Raw genomic sequence first — 21,316 nt, 5'->3', positions numbered from 1 at the left:
ATTTCATATCACCTGCCTGGTCCAGGTGTTCACACCCACTCCCCCTCCTTAACATGTTGCCTTTACTGCACCTGAAAAATTAAACACCCATCCAGGTATAGAGATATGGAGGTGACGTAACTTATTTACTTTCTATATAAAACTTGACTGGTGCTGATATCTGGATTATCAGTTTTAACAAAGTGTTAAATGTTGTTTACAGACAAGTAGCTGCACAAAGAATGACCGGAACAAAATACAATGGTCTTAAACTGTAGGAACAGAATTAACTTGCTTTATTTTCTCTTATGTGCTCAACTATTTTCTTAATTTCTCAAGCACAGAGAGCAGACATTTAACCCCGGGGCCTGTTTAACACCGGGTTTCGTTACGACTCTCAGCTGCTGTTTAATGACACAACACGTAAGCAAGACTTCAAATGTAAAATTCAACCCCAGATTTTGGCACCGGTTCGTTTGACACTCTGCTCCAGACATGTTTTAGTCAGTACCAAGGAGGATTTGAGACAGAAAACTATAATTTTTTACATGTGTTGTGATACAATAGTGTTTAATTGAGGTAATGTTTGGAGTTGGGAACGCCCGTTGGCAGAAATCAATACAAAATCATTTCAAATATCATTCTTCTTCTTGCCTCCAGCTCAATGATGTCCGTTACCGCTGACAATGGCCAGATACACTCTAAACCAATAAAGGAAACCCAAGCTGTACCTGTTGTTGTGATGAAGATGGGGATTTCGGTGCCGGTGAGTCATCTCCACTGTCATCGTCCTCTGAAATCCTAAACTCCAGATCCTCGGTGTACCTCTTCCTCTTCACCTGACGGCTGGAGCGGCGCTTCTGATGGACAAAGACGACACACAAAAGGCGTCAACGCTCTGCTCATCAGTGGCGGTCTTGTGTCTCGCTTCATTAAAATATCACGAAATACGAAGCAACAGGCATCCACCAAAAGGCAGATAAATGTAAATGTATATAAATATGTAACGGCACCAAACGAAACAGCTATTTCTACATAGGCAGCGTTAGCATTAACAGCTGTTTACTTACCAGTCTTGGTAGTTCAGTCAGTGACTGAAGCTCTTACAGCCTCAGTTTAACAAGGCAAGAGGTTATAATACGTCCTCTGAGCAGACCGAACGCTGCACTGACTCGGTGTTGGAACGTGACGAGACCGGGGCTAACTGGTTAGCATGCTAACTTCAGCAGAAGAAAAGGAGTGATAAATAGAAGCAAAACAAGGGGGTAGTTTTCCACCTCTGGAAACGGCTGCTGGTGAGTAAAGGAATGAAGTTTGATGCTGAACTTGTAAAGTGTTTTCTAGACTGGTCAGTAAACAGCTGCTAATGCTAACGTTAGCTATGTTAGCGATAGCAAAACTTACAAATAGCTTTTACTTTTTTCATGTTCATTTTTTTTATTCAAATGTGCTGCTGATGCATCATGGGAACTTAGAGGGGCCTTTCAACGAGGCTGGTTTACAACAGAAACTATAGCAGAGCCTTTTATCTCTAGGGAACGGCAAAGGTTTTATGACCCTTTATATTTTTTTTTTCATTGGACTTCCTGGATCTACGGTGCAAAGCCATATGAGCCATGACTTTCTGATGCGGTGTGCTGCCTGAAAGTGGGACCACCCCCTGCAACCCCCGTACCTGTACACCATCATCATCCTCCTCTTCAGGGGGCGATGGAGGTGGAGACTTCACCTCCACATCGTCGCTGACTGACAACTCTCTCTTCCTCTTGGAATCCTTTTTAGCAGTGCCAGCCCCGGCCTCCGACTCCACCTTCTTATTGCTGCAAGGAAAGAGGAAAAAAACAAACTTTTTTACTAAATAGAAGAAGAAGAAAAACACACCACCTCGAAGTGTTCCCTTTTTTACAGACAAGGCATTTTTTTTGTGTGTGTGTGTGTGTGTGTGTGTGTGTGTGTGTGTGTGTGTGTGTGTGTGTGTCCCAGGGTGGTCGCCATGTTTGATTTACCCATTTAGAAATCATTAGTGTGCCTCAGGCTCTGGCACACAGGGGGTTAATACGATGAAAGACTGCGAGGAGGCGGAGGGAGCGAGATAGCGAGATAGAGAGATAGAGAGGAAGCGCAAGGGGGGCCCAGAGAGAGAGAGAGAGAGAGACAGGGAGAGAGAGAGGGAGAGAGACAGGGAGTGAGTGAGTGAGTGAGTGAGTGAGAGAGAGAGAGAGAGAGAGAGAGAGAGAGACAGGGAGAGAGAGAGACAGAGGGACAGAGAGAGAGAGAGAGGCCCCAGAGAGAGGAGGGGGGATGGGCTGAGAGGCCCCCAGGCCTCCTCTAATCTCTGGCATGGAAAGAAAGAGGAGCTGGCTCTATCTGTGCATACACACCATAGAGGAAGGTGAGAGGACACACAACACCCCTTCTCTCTCTCTCTCTCTCTCTCTCTCAGTACTCAATTACTTTTCTGCCATGACTGGTCAGAAATGATCCGTCGAGGGCGGCTCACAAAATGTTGATCTTCAAATACCAACATACAGTTTAGAGTTGAGGTTTGACGGCAACAAAATCCAGATTCTGGTCAATGAATCCGAATCCTTTTGAATCCACTTATTAAATAGAGTTCGGTTTATTTGCATTTGCACGTAACTGAACCTGCAGATAAAACCCCACAACCAGCACATGGGACGAGCAGCAGGAGATATGAAATGCTGATTAAACTCATCGCACAGAGAAAAACAAGTCCAGCCTGCAAACCTCTGCACATCTTCTTTGCTGTAAATATGAACAGCACGAATGGAGAACTGTTAAGTTGGCAAACATAAAATATTGTAATAGTTCAGATTCAGGTTGATCTCGGCTGATTCTGACTCCTGAAATTTAGGTAAAGATTGTTTCACTGACTTGCAAACCCTTTTCCCCACTGCTAGAGCTGAACGGGCGGCTCAAAAGACGCCATGGATCCCACGTCAGCAAATTATTTTGTATCTTAAATTCACAACAAAGTAAAACAGGTTCAATAACTTCTTACAGAAGTGTCAGCTCCACACTACTATTTTAAAAACTGCATTTTAAAATGAAAACAGGTCTAACGACAAAGGTCCCTAATGCTTGGATTACGTTATCCACGTTGTGTTCACCACCGGTCGTCATGCAGGAAGCGACCGTGGGTGTCTGCATCATCGTAAGTCTCCACTTCTGCCCGACCACACTACAACGCAACCGCGGAGTTTGTCTCCGTTTTTGGGGCTTGAAAACTGCGGCGTAGCGCGGACGCCACGAGTAAACTTAGCAAAAGTGCCGCCTTTTAAAATGAAAACGTAGCAGTGTGGACGCAGCCCCATACCTGAAACATCTGATTTGTAAATACAGTGAAAACATTGAGTAAATTACTTTTTTCAATATATATATATTTTTTTAAAGATGGCCGACTGAGGAACTTCATCAAATCACTCAGCTCTGTTTACCGCAGCAGAAAACGTTTGTCTTTTGGAGAGTGAGTTACAAGGATGTTTTATTTTGGAAATTCAGCGAAGAGTGAAAGAATAAAAATAAAAATCTGATTTGGGGAAAAAAACAAAAAAAACAAACAAACAACCGCAACTTTAACAACTCTTTCCCTCTTCATAGAAATGTTAGTAAAACACAAATTATGAGCCATGTTTTCCTGTTTCTTGTTGTCTGGTTGCTACCGGTCAGCGCGTGTGTCACTGAGGGTTGCCGTGGTAACGTTGGTCTCAGACCCGAGTTAGCCTGGGGGTAAGGTGTCTAGTGTTTCTGGCTTAAAATTAGAAAGAGTCTGACTAACATCGGACTGATCTACGAGCAGTAAAGTTCTGTTACAGCCTTTCGGTTTCTTACGACGGTTACGTTAATTAGCGACATCTGACATAATCCACCCGTCACATTTTATTTTCCCCTTCAAAAAACAACAGAGTGAGGAGAGATAACAGGTTTCACACGACACTCGTTAAGCAGCGGATCTTAGAGAGTCCGGGTATTTGGCAAACCTGGAACCAGATCCACGACAGAACGAGCTTTTCAAACCCAGCTGAACTCTTTACTGTTTCCTGTTTTTAAATGCTAACGTACAAACTGTACATGTTATACAGGATATAAAGGAGATAATCTGCTCTGCTAACTTACTATAAAACTGTGTGTGTGTGTGTGTGTGTGTTGCCCTCTGCAGTACTGTATGCCTGGATCTCTCTCTCTCTCTCTCTCTCCTCCTCTGTGCCTGTGTCGCTCGTCCTCTCTCCTGCTCTGTGCCTCTCTCTCCCTCTCTCTCCTCGTCTCTCACCCCCTCTGCGTCCCTGGGGCCCTTCTCCTTTCATCCTCACGCCAAGAGCAATCACGATCTCCGTGGTAACGGCTGGTCATGTGACCTGCACCTGTTCCTCTGGCTGGTCGCCACACGCTGGAGCCATCTGGCCACACACACACACGCACACACACATGCACACACGCACACACACATATACACACACACACACACACTTCTCCACTTGGCTGCCTTCTGCCCTCTCTTCCTCCTGGCTTCTTCGTGGCCTCACTTCTCTTCTCAGTCGCTCCATCACTCTCCAACTCTTTGTGCTCCGTCCGTCTCTTTCGCTGCTTTTTGCGACAACTCTCTTCTCCCAACAACCCATCTTTCCTTTACCCGTCCTTTTTAGTTCTAAGTCCCAATCTGCATTAGTCGCTTCAACCAATCACCCGTCACCGGCTTGTAATAAACGATTTCATTTTCCTGTTAGTCCGAAAAATACGCCGCTTCTGTGTTCTGGCACCAAATCACTCAAAAGCAGCAAAATGTGATCTTATAAAACAAGTTTATTTACGACTGCTGAAGAGTCTGAGTGGTTTCTTTATATGCTACGATAAATTTTTTGATTTTATAAAATCAATTGACATAAATTACGTTGACCGCAGCCGCCGTTTTCCCCGTTATTAAATTACTGACTCACAGCGAAGACAAATCTTATCACCACCACGTCTCAGCATCACTGTTCATCTGTGACATAAAACAGTCTCACTCTGCTTCCTCTACACATTTCTACACTCTCCTAAACCCGAGTCCACTGGTAGTTTAATAAGAACCAGACGCACCTCGACGTCTTGAAATATACTGTGGGTCCTAAACTGCAGAGATAATATATAAAGCACAAAATCATCTACTGCCAAACTGTATTCAGAAAACATTTAGAAAGGCAAGGGTGAGGACAAACATAAAGAAGATGCATAACTGTCAAAGGGGTAAACAAAGGGGTGGATGAGTTATAATGCATTAAGAATGTGGAGTTCCACTTGGTAAATTTAAAGAAATGTTAAAATATATGGTGATAAATAAATATAAAACTGATATATGATCATCTTTGCTTCAATGTAAAAGTTGTTTCTCTCTTATGGTCTTTGTGCGTTCGACTCTCTGGAGCCTCTTGTTCAGTTTTTGTTTTGAAAAGAGTTCAGTGTCTAATCTTAGCGGTGAAAAGTTTCCGTTTTTAGCTTCTCATTCCCATTTTCTAAGTTAAAAAATCTGAAATAAAATTCAACTGAAGTGAAGTCTGAGACCAAAGCGGTGTCAGACTTTTGGACCTCTCAGTTTGTCTAAATGTTGATGAGTTATATTGTGAGTTGAAGCTTGATGATTAGCCTGATATGAAAACATTCAAACTTCTCACCAGTGCAGAGACGTGAAAATGATCAACATGATGCCAAATTTATTTTACACGTATATGGGAATCGCTGGTATTCTATAGTTTTTTTTTTTTTTGCTGCTGATACAGATATCAACTCAGAAATCATGCAAGGTAAGGCAAGTCAAGCAGGAAGTGAGGTGATTAGTGATGTCATCGTATTGCTATAAACCCCGGATGAAACTGGCCACCTACTCTTGAAGGTATTAAATCAATGCTGCACTTGCGACATCAAACATCTCCATAACAGGTTAGCTCTGTCCAGGTGTACGCAAGCTCCACCCTCTTTGAACCTTTAGGTTCACACATGCTGGACAGCTGTGGTGCACAGTGTGTGTGTGTGTGTGTGTGTGTGTGCCTCTCAGGGTGAGAGAGAGGGGAGTTGAGATGCTCCTTTCAGATCAGGGGAGGGAGGATAAAGGACAGACAGGAAGCAGAGCAGTGGAGGGAAAATATGGGGAGGGAAAGAGAAACTGAAGAGAAGCCAAAAATGGGGGAAGGGTGGGGTGTAAGGGACACCTGCTGCCATGATGAGTCATATCACTGAATCCCAACACACACACACACACACACACGACCCGTGGCTACAAAAAACAACAGTGGCCAGAAGGCACACAAAAAGTGCTGTATTTGCACACACATCTGCAGACGTGCACAAAGCGAGGTGTCTGCATGCATGTCTGACTTCTTTATGTGTACTGCAAACAAATCTCATCTCACCCCCCCATCCACACACACACACACACACACACACGCAGGGCAGGGTGTGGCAGCTGAGAGCTGGGTTATTTATAGATGTACTTCCTCAGTGAGGTAGACAGAGAGAGAGGGAGAGCGAGCGGGGGGAAAAGGATGGAGAGAGAAAGCAAGGTCAAAGGAGAGGAGTGAGCTGAATGGTCGAGTAAACCACCTGATTCTCTCCGAATTGCTCACACTTTCCTGGACAGCTGAGACCAACGGCATCGGAGATTTCCATCCATCGCCTCTACATTAAGAGCAAAATCGTCAGCCTACGCAAGGCACATTTTAACCTTTTAACAGAAAATTCAATTAAGAATAATCCTCCATGAATCAGAAGAAATCACATATACGCTCTTTATAACTTCAAATATTGCCTCATAATCATTAAAGTCACTAGTCCACAGCCAAGTCTGAGTCTATCAAGGCTGGGACGACACGCTTATCTCCCCATTCGATGCTAAAGGTGCTGATTCATTGAGATTTTTTTAAGTATCGTGATTCAATATTATGATTTATTGCGATTTTTTTGACAAAGTTGAATCATACTATTTTAAAAGACCATGTATATCATGAGTCATATTTACAGACAAAGCACACCACGCCTTTCTGAGTCTTACTTCAGCAGCATCATGTTATAAACTCCTCTGCACGCTAGCGAAAGATCTGTCATTAGGAAAACCACATTAGAGATCAGTAAGCTGATATATTAGTCCTCTACCTGTTATCTAAATAAACTTCTGTCGCAGTTAAGTTAAAGTACTGTTGTGGCTGAGGCAAATAAAGTACTGTAATAATGAAGTGGAGCCACTGGTGCTTTTATTCTGAAGCTCGGAGACAGTTGGACAATAACAGTTAGTCTCTCAATATACAGTGCTTTAGGAAAGTGTTCAGACCACTTCAATTTTTTCACTTTGTTAAGTTGGAGCTTTATTCTAAAATAATAATAATAATAAAAACCATCACTGCAACACCCTGCAGGTATATACACACACAGGTGTGTGCCTTTCCAAAACATGATGAATCTATTGAATTTACCATCGTTATCATCTCCCAGATGATGATCAAGAGAAATGGGAGAGTGTCTGAATACTTATGTCAATGTGATATTTCAGTTTTTCCTTTTTTACATTTGCAAAGAAAATTCAAAACTGTTATTTTTATTTTACGCTTTGTCATTATGGGACATTGAGAAATTAAAAAAAAGAAAATCAAGAAATTGTCTTTTTTGGTCACACACACTCAGAAAATGCTATCAGCATGGTTTTAATGTGCCTGGACACACTCCTCTATTCATTCATGTACAGATTTGTGGTGTGTTGAAAACCTGTGGACTATTTGAAATAGTGGTGTTTCTGAATACCTTCGCTCACACGCACAGAGGATTTGCGGTGACGATGCCACAAACTGCAAATGAAGGAAGTGAAAACCGAAACGCAGACCGTGTTCAAAGGGTTAACAGTACAGACCCGACATCCTTGTTACACCGATTAAAAGAAAAAGGCTTCAGCCTGCTCTGTGGTGGCTTATTTGTTCGTGCAGAGATGCAAATACACAGAGCAGAAAGGAATATACTGTAGCGTGGTATGGGCCACATGAGAAACTCCTGAGCTTTGGGGCTTATTTCTTCACCCACTGGTGGAAATCTTGCAAAAAAAATCTCCCAAAAACGCAATGGAACATATGTGCTAGTGGCCTGTGAAGAGGGTTTCCTCTACACTAAAAGGGGAGTTTTTCAAAGTTAATTTTAAAGCTTTAATAAAGTATTTTAATGAGCCAGAAAAGCAAAAAAGTAACTGTAAAAATTAAAGATCAGATTTGGGAAAGTTTGCTACAAGAAGAGCAGCACAAAGAAACACTTTACATTTAAGTAAAGGAATTAGCTTTTGCAATTATACAAAAACATACCATGAAGACCAAACTTCATTCCAAAATATGGAAATTTAATATGCTTAAGAGCGAAAGACAACATGGGACAGCAGAGGGAAAGAAAGAGAAGAAAAGACACACCTCAGTCCTCAGCTTAAAGCAGAGAGACAGACAGGGGGAAGAGGGAAGATGGGGAGGGTGAAGTGGAGAGGAAAAGATGAAAGGATACACTCCTCTTCAGCAGGAAGAGGTGGGATTGAAGGGAGGGGAAAGGAGGAGAAAGAATAAAAGAGAAGATAGTTGGGTGATTGCAGCAGTCCACCATTTTAGAGTAGCAGTGAATGGCCGGCAGCCATTATTATGCTAAATTAACCTGGGAGCTCCAGGCCGCCACTCAAGATGGAGGAGAGCCTGACAACAGATAAGAGCTAGTTTACCAACACACACACACACACACACACACACACACACACACACACACACACACAAGGGGCTAAGAAAGAACTCTCCTACCCCCACATTTCCTCTGCCCTCACACACACACACACACACACACACACACACACACACACTTGTGGCTGTGGAGTGGTCAGCGGCATGGCCTTCATTATCATTAGACGCCATTTTCTGCCACAAAGATTACTAACGACTCCTCCTCCAACACACACATGCACACAAACACCAAAGGCCTGCCCCCCCCCCCCCACCCCCCCTCACACACCACCCACCCCCTCACTGCCTGACACACTCACTCCAGGTCTCCCACATTCCCCGCCCCCAACTCTTTTCCACTGGCCGATGAATGCATAGAGACACACACACACACACACACACACTCGCACCTCCCCCAGTGCTGACCCCTGCCTGCTGCTTTGGCCCTCCCTCTTCCTTGGGATAAAAGGGGCTGCGAGGGAAGAGAGAGAGACCGAGGGTGAGGACAGAGGGGGAGAGGGGGAGAGGGTGGAGAGACCAAGGGCTACACAATGAAACCACCTCTGACTCCCTCCGACACAAATGCCCCTCAACTCTTTGCCTCTACCCGTGCATCTCTGGAAGCAGGACACAAGTTAAGAATAAAGTCGGACCAGAAAAGTGCAGAGAGAACACGCATACCTATATACCAGGTACGGATATTAAATAACTAAAGCCCCTTTTACACTGGACAAAAAACAACACCTGCTAACATCTGGCTATTGGCGACAATGTGAAAGTAATGGGCACATTCACGTCCCGGTCAGAAGACTCTGCAGTTGTCCCGGGTGTTTATCAGCTCCGACACCCGGGTGAACGCAGCGCAGCAAAACACCAAACAACTTTACAGCACATCTAACATCAGTCTTCCCATTCTTCCTGCAGCCAAAAGTCGTATCATTAACGGCTGTATTAACTCGTTTTAACGTTTTCTTCTCTCGTCACTTCCACCTCGCTAAAAGTGTAGCAAGGTAAAACATGGAACCGATAGTTTCTCTCATATTATCTGCCAGAAACACAAATCTATCGAGATGATCGGGATCAGGTGCGGCTCTTCTTTCTTTCTTTTTTTTTTACTAAAGATATTACCTGCTGATGGTCTGACGCGCTGGAATAAAAAGTGACGGCCCTGGGCTACACCTTCCACTGAGAGGTGAGTTTTAAAAACACACAATTAGCAACCTAATGGTCTCATGCAGAGGCTCCAACACACAGCAGCACCATTTTACTGCACAGCTAGCAGCTAGCAGTGGGCTACTCTCAAAAACAGCTGCTAACATCTGGCTATTGTTTACAATGTGAAAGGGTTATGGGCATTCACGTCCGGGTCAAAGGACTCTGCAGTAAGTCCCGGGTATTTTATCAGCTCTGGCGCTGATCGGGCCGCCATGTAAAGATGACACCTGGGTAAACAAGGTGCTGCTGAACCAGAGACACGGTGGCGACACCTTCCACTGAGAGAAGTACGTTTTAAAAACACACAGTTACCGACCAAATCACAGACACACAGCAGCACCATTTCACTGCACAGCTAGCAGCTAGCAGCCCTGTTGTCCAAAAGCTATTACAAACACACCAGTGGGCTCCTCTGCTGTACTGGCTGACATGTTGCTTCAGTATAACGAACACAAACAAGTAATTTGACTCAATCCCACGTTCACCGTCGCGCTGCTCAAGAAACCTCACTCACATCACAAAATGTATTAATCACCCACAGAAAATAGTTCCCAACTAATGCACCGTTTCCCTCCGTCTGTGTGTTATTTGTTAAAACTTGTTTTGGGAACTGTAACTAAACTTGTTGGGTTTGGTGTTGTCATCAGATTGGCTGTTGATCAGTATCTAAATTGTGATTGATCCTCAGATCCGTTCTGTCTAGCAGTCCCTTCTCTTTGCTTCACCGAGCCCTGTGATCTCACACACTCACACTCACACACACACACACACACACGCTCTCACGGTCTGTGGTCGCCAGGTCTTTCACAGCTCAGAGGTTGTGACCCCTCTGGTTCCCCCTGGTTGGCTCCATGAGTAACGGACCTACTGGGCGTGTTTGCATCTACACAAACACCAGCTCATAACACAAAGACAGCCACACCAGAACTCCTCCGGCGACTGACAACAGATTTCTTTACTGCACCAAACAAGATTTCGCCATGAAAAACTACATACGGCTAACACTGTGACACAGAGAGTCAGTATAGTCTCTCAGTTATTTTCCATCTCCTCGCATCCATCGCAGCCGGCCACCTCCTGTGTGATTCATTTCCATACGCGTGCTGTATACGTGGAAGTGAAAATGTCCCACTTCCACTTAGCGGTTAAGCACTTATGTCAAGGCTTCACAACTAGTAACACGAGCTGATGGGAGTTTTTGTTGAACTGGCTTCCTACACCAGTCAGCACATACAACACACACACACACACACACACACACACACACTCACACACACACACACACACACACACAATGACAGAGTAATGTTGCTCCTACCCAGTTTTCTTGGGGGTCTTGGTCTTGGGCGTGGAGCCCTTGGCTTTCTTCTCCTTCGGCTCTTTGGGGGTCTTGCCCGTTTTGGGCGTCTTCGGGGTCTTGGGCTCTTTGGGCTCCTTGCCCTCCTTGCCCTCCGCCTTCTCCTTTGGTTTCTTTTTCCGCTTCTTCTTCTCCTCCACCGACGGTGAACTTCCCTCTACAGTTCCTGTGCCAGTCACCTGTTCACCTGCGTCACTTCCTGATCTGGGAAATTCAGATTTTAAGTCTTCCTCGGCAGCTCCTCCCTCTCTCGCCGCCTTCTTCCCTCCCTCTTCTTCCTCTCCATCCGCTACTTTAGCTTTCTTCTTCTTCTTCTTTTTTGGCTTGGTCTCCTGGTTGCTGGGCTGCTCTGTGCCGATAGGCTGGCTGGGCACTCCAGCGCCAACAGTCGGCCTTTCAGGAACCTTCACTGAGGCATCGCCTGACGGGTCCGCGGGGGAATGCTGCGGAGAGCGGGAAACAAATATATCTGTTAATCCGAGTTACTGAGCAACTTTGAATCTCGCTCAAAAAACACTTTTATAGAAGAAAAACATCAAGATAAAAAACCCACTTAAACAGTTAGAACTCGATTACATCGAAGTGTGCACGTTCACATTGTGAGTTATGGAAAATATTACTAATTCCTAGTTGTGAAAAATATGTTCAATAGATAGAAAAAATAGCCAAATTAGAAACAAATTAAATGTATTTATTTCTATATATCTAATTAAAATATATTGGGCTTGTTCAAGCGTCTTAAATGTTCAAATTTGGCGTCTTTTTATCATTATAAAGTTAATATATTCAGGTTTGAGATGCTTGGTCAGATTAAACAAGTATTTTGGAGATGTAACCTTGAGATTTGGGAAGTTGAAATCATTATTTTATGACTTAAAGGCTCAACAATCAAAACATAAATGACAATAAAGTCAGTTACTGTTTACAGCCCCAGGTTGTTTTTTTTTTTTCATTAATCAATTCATTTTTTATTCTATAAAATGTCAGAAATTTGTTTGTTGTTTGACCAAGAGTCAAAAACCCAAAGATTCAAAGTGGAAAAATCTGAATCAGAATTTTTGCTATATTTCCTTTAAAGTGACACTTATTATTAATAATCATTAATCTGAAAATGACTGCTGGTAAATTTTCTGTTGACCGACTAATCAATTGATCGTTTCTGTTCTAAACTAAAAATCCCATAAAATGTTGATGAGCTGGAGCTGGTGTTTCACTTCAGCCTGTCAGTCAATGCTGCTACACGTTCTGCAGGGTGGAGGTTGAATTTGTCAGTAATGGCGGACTAGAGCAGAGGGGGAGGAGGGGATCCATCCATCCATCCACGCACATGGCTGCCACCTCCTCCCTCCCCTCAGGACTCCCTGTTGCTACGGTTTCCTCCCCGCTACTGCCTCCTCCTCCTCCAGCAGGGCTAACCTCAGTAAACAAACTGGCTGACACCTCATTTTCCCTCCTCCCTTGCTCTCCTGTAGACTAAATCCTCCTCTCCTTCTTCCTCCACCTCCTCATTGCTCCCAAGTAAGCTTTCTGTGACAGGAAACTGGTTACCAGCTGTTGGGAGCCTCTCCAGCTGCCTCTCCTCCCTTTCCCTCTCTTCTATCCCTCCCTCCCTCTCGCTTCCTCTCTCTCCAGCTGCTCAGGGTCCCAGTAGCAGATGGGAAATCAGGCATCATGACACGAATAAATTATCTCCATACTTCAAAAAGGCACAACGAGGGAGTTTGTGTGTGTGTGTGTGTGTTTGTGTGTGTGTGTGTTTGTGTGTGTGTATCATACGAGAGTGAGAGAGACTATGCCTTTGAGAGTGTGTGCATGTGCGTATGTGCACTTCAGTGTGTGTAAGTGTGTCAATGAGGTGTGTGTGAGCATCAGCAAGTTTAGAGTAAAATGCTACAGCAGCAGCTCCCCTCTGTCAACACACACACACACACACACACACACACCTTGGTTGTGTTCACATGGAGTAAAGAGTCTAACTTAAAGTCCACTTCCACTGGAGAATGCTAATGTGTACACACACACACACACACACACACACCAAACAACTGCAAGGTCACATCACACAAACCGCTGCACACAAACACCTGCTAACACACACTTAAACTGAGCCATTTAGACACACAAACGGGAGGCTGGGGGGCTCGAGGTGCAGCTCAGAGAGAGAGAGGGAGAGAGAGAGAGACAGAGAGAAAGAGAGAGAGAGACAGAGAGAAAGAGACAGAGAGAAAGAGACAGAGAGAGAGAGAGAGAGAGAGAGAGAGAGAGAGAGAGAAAGAGACAGAGAGAGACAGACAGAGAGACAGACGGATGAGGGGAACGCGTTGCCCAGCGATAAATCTGTCCTCCTGCCAAGCTTCCCAGATAATCAATCACACAAATGACAATGGAGACACACAAAGTGTTTACACAATCACAATCACACACACACACGCAGCATGCCAGTGTGTTCTTGTGTACTTGTTTAAATGCAGTTCTCCATCAGTAATGTAATATTTCATCATTCTCTATTCAAGCACTACCACCATCATCATCATCATCATCATCCTCCACTTCCATGAACAGTAAACTGTGACACCGTCACCCGTAACTGAATTTGATAAAAGAGATCCACGAGGAACTCAAAGCAACAGAGCGGCTGCGTGGTTAATACGACAGACTCGGGAGATGAAGAGTGTCGGGTTTCATCTCCATCAGGACGGAGGGGGTGGGATGTGAAAATGGAGGACAGGCCGTGAGGATGAAGGTGAGGAAGTTGAGGGAGTGAGATGAAAGGTTAACTCTGTCAGACAAAAACACTTAAAGGGACAGTTCATGGTTTTTAGACGTGGCGTTGTGTGAGGTCGTCACATACAGTCGGTACATTAGCTACAGTGGATCATGATGAGCGCGGTGTCAGTTAGGAGATCTGACGTGGGCGGGGCCACGAGAAAAAAAAAAAAAAAAACGTGTTTTAGACACTTTTAAAAAACGCCCAACGAAACAATCCAACGTGTGTTTAAATGAAGCTTCATGCAGAATATTGATAACAGCACTTTTCCTTTGGCACTACATTTTTTTTCAACCACTGAACTACCGTATTCCTACGCACAAGCGCAGTGTATTACGCCGCTTTCTGATTCACTCAGCTGACCTGCGGCGTAAAACCGTGGTATAAGGTGGACTATCTTTTTTTTTTTTTTTTTTGAGTGTTACTTGATGCGTGATTAACGTTTGGAAATCAATCAATGACTGTGACCATGTGTTGTTCTCAGCTCTCTCCATGACAGACTCTTCAGTGATGATCGGATCTTCAGCTTCTTCAAACGTAGATAAATAAACGTGATCATGTGACTGTAGATATTTTATTTCCTCTGGAGAATAAACGTAGTGGAGCGTCGTTGCGGAGGCTCCGGCAGCTCTACACCTGTGGTTCCTCCACCATGTTGCAGCGCCACAAAACTCTTTAACCCTTTCATGTCAGACATGTTTGAACGTTTCCGCTCGGTCTTTAACAGTGATGTCACACACGTTTGCAGCTTCACAACATGCTTCAACACCACAAACAAAGAAGTGAGTTTGGTGACATCATCAAGGATTTGATCAGGGACTGCTGTGATTGGTTCAACTCAAGGGAAAACGATTGATCAAATTTGTGGAAAAGTTGCGATGACTTCACAAGGATTGGTTGAATAAGAGTTAATTATCACGACATCGCGACTTCCTGGAGCGACTGACATTCAGACAGAGAGAAGCATCCTGTCAACAAGTGGCCAACATTTTTAAATGTTGAAATTCACACAAACGAGAGGAGGAGACGACAAAACATCAGAACCGTTTCCTCGAAGCTGCAGATCCTCGGTGAGATGGATAGTACAGCAGCTCGCTGACAGCGTGCACGGGCGGGGGAGGGGCGAGCCAGGCATGTTATATGTCAGCTAGAGCGCTGCACGCAACACAGTGTGTGTGTGAGATGTAGAATAAAGGTCACAGCACAGCACTCTGCCAGAGTTGTGACCTTGAGCTGCTGACGAAGGCAGGCGTGTGTGCGTGTGTGTGTGTGTGTGAGTGCATGTGTAATAACCATGCTTAGTGAACAGATGGAGCTTAGAGTACCAGACATACAGTCATCATGACTGACTGGCCAGCTTGGGGTGTGTGTGGCTCTTTCTAACAAGTGCATCATGAGGCACAGAGAGAACTCCCTCCTGTGCGGCAGGCACACACACACACACACACACACACACACACACAGACACAGACACACACACACAGAGTACTCCTCTAGATAGGCTATCCTATTTCTCCAGGCACATTTGCCATCCCATTCCAGACCACACTATATCCCGAGCCACACTGTCGGCGTGCACGTGTGCGTCTGTGTGTGCGGGGGCTGACGGGGGGCTGCCGGGCCTGCAGCTAAAATCAGGGCAGCGCACGCGACGTGCCCAGGCGAGCACCAGGGCTCACCAGTCAACCTGGCATCTAGGTCAGAAGTGCTGGATAAATTAAGTGTGACGGCTGAAATGTCAACCAAGAATCGCAGCAACGCAGGCTCTGAGGTGGGGTGGGGGGAGCAGTCGGCAAGCGGGAATGATAGAGAAAGAGGGGACTAGATCTCTCTCTCTCTCTCTCTCTGTGTGTGTGTGTGTGTGTGTGTGTGTGTGGCCACAGGGCTGCTATTGTGTGTGAATGGGTCAGTGGAGAAAGGGGGCTTTGAGCAACAAAACAAGCTAATGGAAGCCAAGGGCACGTGACGCAGGCAGTGGTGACGGTGCACGCTCACACACAAACATGGAAGTTGCCATTGAGAACTGCTAACCTCTTCCCACCAGCCTTCACCTTCCCCTCCTCCTCGTCTCCTTTGCTTGAGATCCTAGACTCCCTCTCTTGAGATCTTTGCTTGTTTTCCCACTTCATTCCTCTTAGTGTTTTCCCCTCCCCCAATCTCTTAATCACCCTCCAGCTTTTTCTTTTTTCCCCTCTCACTGTCTCCTTTTCCAAACTGTCTCTCTGGACATCCGGCTACACAACTGTCTGACTCTCTGGACATCCGGCTACACAACATTAACGAAGAGATGACACCCCTGAAATGGATAAGACAAACAGAAAGACAGACAGGCAGAGAGAGAGAGAGAGAGCGGAAAGAGAGGAGACGGGGAGAAAGGAGAGACAGGAAGGGAGGTTTCCTCTGCAGAGGAGGGGGAGATGTGGGAGCAAGAGGGAGGAGAGATTATGTTGGTGGCGCCTCTCTGTGTGTGCATGCATGTGTGTGTATTGCACACGTGTCTCAGGATATGCAGCTCACAGGAAACAAACAGCTGCAAAAATCCATTCCCCCCCGCACACACACGGAAACACAACCACAACCGCACAAGGCCGACAGCAGAAGACACAAAAGGCAAACAAAAAAAACACACACCGATATGAACACACAAACGCACAAAACCCCAATGAACCAGGGCCCAATGCACCGCTGTGCTTTCAAATGTCATGTACACACACATTTATGCACACACACACGTATCACACACTTCCCTTACACTCTAAACACACACATTCCCCCACCCACATGAAAAATAAACATTCAGATGAAATACACCCACACATGAAAACAAATGCACATAGTTTTGATCTCTGTCTCACACACACACACACACACACACACGGTGATGCTACCACATCAAAGCGCTTGTTTTACGGAGACTCACCTGTATGTGAGGCACTTTCTGTGGAGTAAGAGGGGGTGAGGAGAGTGGGTGGGAGGCAGGAGGCGTAGGTGCCCATGGGTTGGATCCCTGGTTGGATTGAGGGGGTGTGCTCTGCAGGTGGTGGGGGGGCAGGTGCGTCTGCTGTGTCTGAGAGTTCTGGTTGGGCGGCGCTAAACCCTGGTTGGAGGCCGGAGCTCCGTGCTGACCGACAGGCGGACACTGGAAACCCATGGGCGAGGACTGCAGGGGCTGCCCGCTGCGAGAGGCCTGCTGCTGGGCCTGGAGCAGACGCTGGTCTCCTCCCTGGCTGACTGGAGCTTCATGAGGTCCTGGGAGAAGAGACACATTACCATCACTGACCAAACAAAATAAAATAACAGCAACTTAAGCTCAATTTAAACTTTGATGCCATAATCAATTTAGCATGAAAGCAAATACAGAATATAGTGGCTGACAGTAGCTACACAGACCATGTCAGGGTGGATGTGGATGATTCTGAATTATTTCATTAATTCACTTGCGTACCTATTGCAGGGGTCGGCAAGTCAGTTTGGCCTTGGGACAATTAGACGGCGTCCAGAACGTAAACAACCATTGATAAAAAGGCAACTGGAATTTACTTTGTTGCCGTTCATATATGTGGCGCTGTGGCAACACAGTCTCAAACAGGGGTGGTAAAAAGATCATGTGACGATCTTTTCAATCTTGCTCATCATCATGATTTTATTCTGAAAGTCCTGATAGGAAGTTGTGATTCCCATCTTTCCCCTGCGATGTTTGTAAGCCCGTCCACCCACAGTCACACGTTATACGATCCACTGATTTACTGAACTCCGCTCCGTCTGTTTGTCAAGCAGGTAATAGAACCACTGGAACTTCCTTTCAGAACTTTTCAGAATAAAAAAATCACAATAGATTGAAATAAAGCATTGCTGTTTTTATTTTCCAGGGAAGTGATTCTGCAGGTAACTTTTGCTGCTCAGACGGAAATCTATTTTTTAAGATTTAAAAAATCTGCCAGTTGCCGACCACTGGGTGTCTGATTGATCCCGAGTCAAACTATGGAACTACGTCTGTGCCCCTGAGGAAAATCCTCTAAAACAGTTCCAGGGTTGCCAAATACACTGACGGCGCAGCAGAATTAGTGTCAAGACAATCACACCAACATTTTGGTGTTAGTTCACAACCATCTGTCTAATCCTGTTTTTTTATTTACACACTACATGTCAGGTATGAAAACAGCAAATCTTTCTGTTGTTGTCAATATCTCAGCTTGCATAAATGTTTAATGTGAGGTTCCGTCTAAAGTAAATAAAATGTTTGAATTGGTGCCAAATAAAAACGCAGCATGGGACGGCATCAGCTGTGGGGCGTTTACCTTGCTGTTGCTGGAGCTGAGGCCTGTTTGGACCCATCTGTGGTCCGCGCTGTGGCCCAATGCCGGGATACATCTGCCCTGCATTGGAGGGCATGTTGTGGGGCTGCTGGTGTTGGGGGTGTGGGGTAGATAAAGGAGTTTGGGGAGTTCTCTGTGGATGGGGCATAGCATTGGGTGGAGACTGCAGGGCTGTGTACCCTGCAACCTCTGGGGGCCCAGCTAGTCCTGCGCTAGGGGGTCTGCCCTGCTGGGGGGGAGGGGTTGGGGTTCCCAAAACCCGCATGGGGGACATGGATGAAGGGGAGGGGTAAGATCCCTGAGCTGGGGGGGCAAGGTGGGACTGGGGTTGGTTTTGAGACTGGGGCACATTCTGGGGGTGCTGGGTGTGGTTTAAGGGGTGCATAGGCTGGCCCTGCTGTCCTGCCTGCTGCTGCATAGGGGTAGAGTGGGTTTGAAGGGGCTGCGGTTGGTGTGGTGGTGCAGGGGGGTATCGCTGGCCCTGCTGCCCAGCTGCTGGGCCTGATCCCTGGTTAAACCTCTGGCCAAGCTGCCCTGGTCCCATGGCCTGGCTGGTGTTAGTACTGATGTTAGTATTAGCACTCTGGCCCATCCCAGGTCCAATGGCTCCGTACTGGGCCTGATAGCCAGGGTACTGGCCTCCCCCAAACCCCCCCATGCCCTGTTGGTGCTGGTGGGTGTGTGGGGGCTGTCGGGATGGGGAGTGTGGGTATCGCGGTGTGTGACCCATGTTGGGATAGCCCTGGGGTTGTGGCTGGGGCTGTGGGTGTCTCATCTGGGCCCCTCCCATTCCAACATGTCCCAGGTAGTGAGATGGGTCCTGAGCAGGAGGGGGGGCCATGCTCTGTGGAGCGTAGTGTTGGTTCATGCGAGCTGCATTGGGTGTGGGCGGGCCTTGCATCCCACCATAGTTGCCTTGAGACATCTGGTAGCCTCCGATCTGATTAGGGCCGCCTCCTGGTTGTGTTGGAGGCTGCTGATAGGCTGATCTGCTCTGCTGCTGCTGCTGCTGCTGCTGCTGCTGCTGCTGCTGCTGCTGGCCCCAAACTCCACCCCCACCACCTCCTCCTCCGCCAGCATCACCTGGGTACCCATGGCAGGGGTTGCTAGAGTTAGCTGGGTTATTATGGTAGTGGGAAGCCATGCCATTCATGGCCGGATTCACATTTGGCGGCCCCTGGGTGGGACCATTCTGGGCCATCATTCGTCCTGCAGGGGCACCGGACTGCTCGTAGCCTGTGTAGGGGCCGTGGTCGTACATTTGCCCCAATTTAGGCTGCCCTGGGCCAGTCCCGGCACCGTGGATCATCCCCTGGTGGTAACCCCTGTTTCCCTGGTGCTCGTGGTTCAGGGAGGGATTAGTCTGCTGGGCTAGAGGGTTGGACTGGCCAGGGGCCGGCTGCTGAGGAAAGCAGCCTCCTAAACCATCTAATCCATCTGAGAACAGCCCTGCATCGTCCCCGAATAAACTCAACATCCCTGGGTCCGCCATGGCTGGGTGGTGGGCCCTCGGATGGAGGGGACTAGATGGAGGGAGGTGTGTTGTGCAGTGAGGAGCTAATCAGCTAGCTGCTAATTTGAAGCTTGTTACTCCATGGTCCTCATTAGATCCTGTAGAGAGACAGAGAGGGAAAGATAAATAATTATTTCTAGAAATATAGTAATACGTCTTACTACAAGTCACCAGTTTAACCAAAGCTGGTGTATTTTTCTGTAGCGGTGAGCAAGACTTCAACTATTATCTCATTGTTTGGACCCACATGTAGGTGAAGTCTACAAGTCTGTGGTTATGCTTAGTTTAAACCACGTAGACAATCAATACAGAGAGGAAGCTAACGCAATTTAAAAAAAAAAGAAAAAAAGAAAAAAGTTTTAGTTTCCCCAAAGTGCTTGTCCCTGTTTAGCTGGTTTATGAGCTGTTAGCTGTTAGGCAAAGGTGCAAGAGATTAACTTGCATGTTTAGCAAGTTAATCTGTTGTAACCACCCCAGAAAAAAAAAAAAAAACAACACATGCCCCAATTGGAAAAAAAATACCTCTTCTCATTCACACACCCCAAAACACACACACTTCATATTAGCACTCCTTCCAAAACCCTCCCCCACCTCCATTTTACAACCAAACAAAAGAGCTTCTTTCTTTTTCAACACACACTTGAAGTCATTGAATGTGTGTGTGTTAGAACAAAGGGCCCAGCAGATGCAACTCTGTTTGAACAGCAGCAGCTGCCATCCAGCCAGCCAGCAATCAGCCAGCCAACAGACCAGGGAGGTTTTCCACTCACCAGTCAGTCAGTGGTTACAACTAGGTTAGCAAGGCATTAAGCTAGCTGGATGACTCGCTAGTGAGTCAGTCCTGGCACATGTATGAAGACAAGGGCCGGTGCTGTCTGTTGCTTTAACTGGCTATAAAAGGAAAAACAAAACATGCATACAACAAGCCTTCTTTATATATCTTTAGTATTTATCTTAAATAAAGTCTTTGTGTGTAAACATCTGAAAAATTGAGATGTGTAAATATAATCAACATCTGAAGGAGCGGGTGACCAACCCGGCACCCCAGTCTGTGGGTGAAGGTACTGTAGGTGGATCTGAGCATGTGTGCACGAGTAGCTGAGCCCATATTGAAGGCCGAGGCGGGGGAGGAGACGGGGGAGGATTGCTTGTTGCTTCAATGCACTGCACAAAACACCCAATCCAACTTCTAATGGTAAAGATTTCCCCTCCTCCCCCTACTTCAGCTCATTTCTTTCCTCCTCCACACTCCTCTTCATTCATTGGTTCATTACAGATTACCAGTAGGTATGTGTGATCACGTACTCGTATGAAATAGTGTGCATGTATTATTCATTTCCCCTTACTAATAAATATTTTGTACAATAACTAAATTGTGTCACATTAAATACCTAATTCTCCCACTCAAATGAGGTTAATAATGTTATGTTACTGTAGCAGCGGCAG

General features: G+C 46.0%; 1 protein-coding gene across 1 annotated transcript in view; it reads right to left on the bottom strand.

The window, feature by feature from the left end:
- The window catches only part of chd7 (chromodomain helicase DNA binding protein 7), a 52,272-nt gene extending 32,423 nt beyond the window's left edge, over positions 1-19,849 (bottom strand). The window contains exons 1-7 of the mRNA XM_022768943.1: positions 19,441-19,849; positions 18,340-19,314; positions 16,962-17,290; positions 11,568-11,717; positions 11,236-11,453; positions 1,655-1,799; positions 711-839 (exon numbers count right to left, since the gene is read on the bottom strand). Of these exons, the coding sequence (XP_022624664.1) occupies positions 711-839; positions 1,655-1,799; positions 11,236-11,453; positions 11,568-11,717; positions 16,962-17,290; positions 18,340-19,314; positions 19,441-19,849 (2,355 nt within the window). The remainder of the gene's footprint in view (positions 1-710; positions 840-1,654; positions 1,800-11,235; positions 11,454-11,567; positions 11,718-16,961; positions 17,291-18,339; positions 19,315-19,440) is intronic.
- Positions 19,850-21,316: the final 1,467 nt, after the last annotated feature.

This window comes from Seriola dumerili, unplaced genomic scaffold (assembly GCF_002260705.1).
Source record: "Seriola dumerili isolate Sdu_G_001 unplaced genomic scaffold, Sdu_1.0 BDQW01001892.1, whole genome shotgun sequence".
NCBI classification, from domain to species: domain Eukaryota; kingdom Metazoa; phylum Chordata; class Actinopteri; order Carangiformes; family Carangidae; genus Seriola; species Seriola dumerili.
This window is presented reverse-complemented; position numbering and strand designations above follow the sequence as displayed.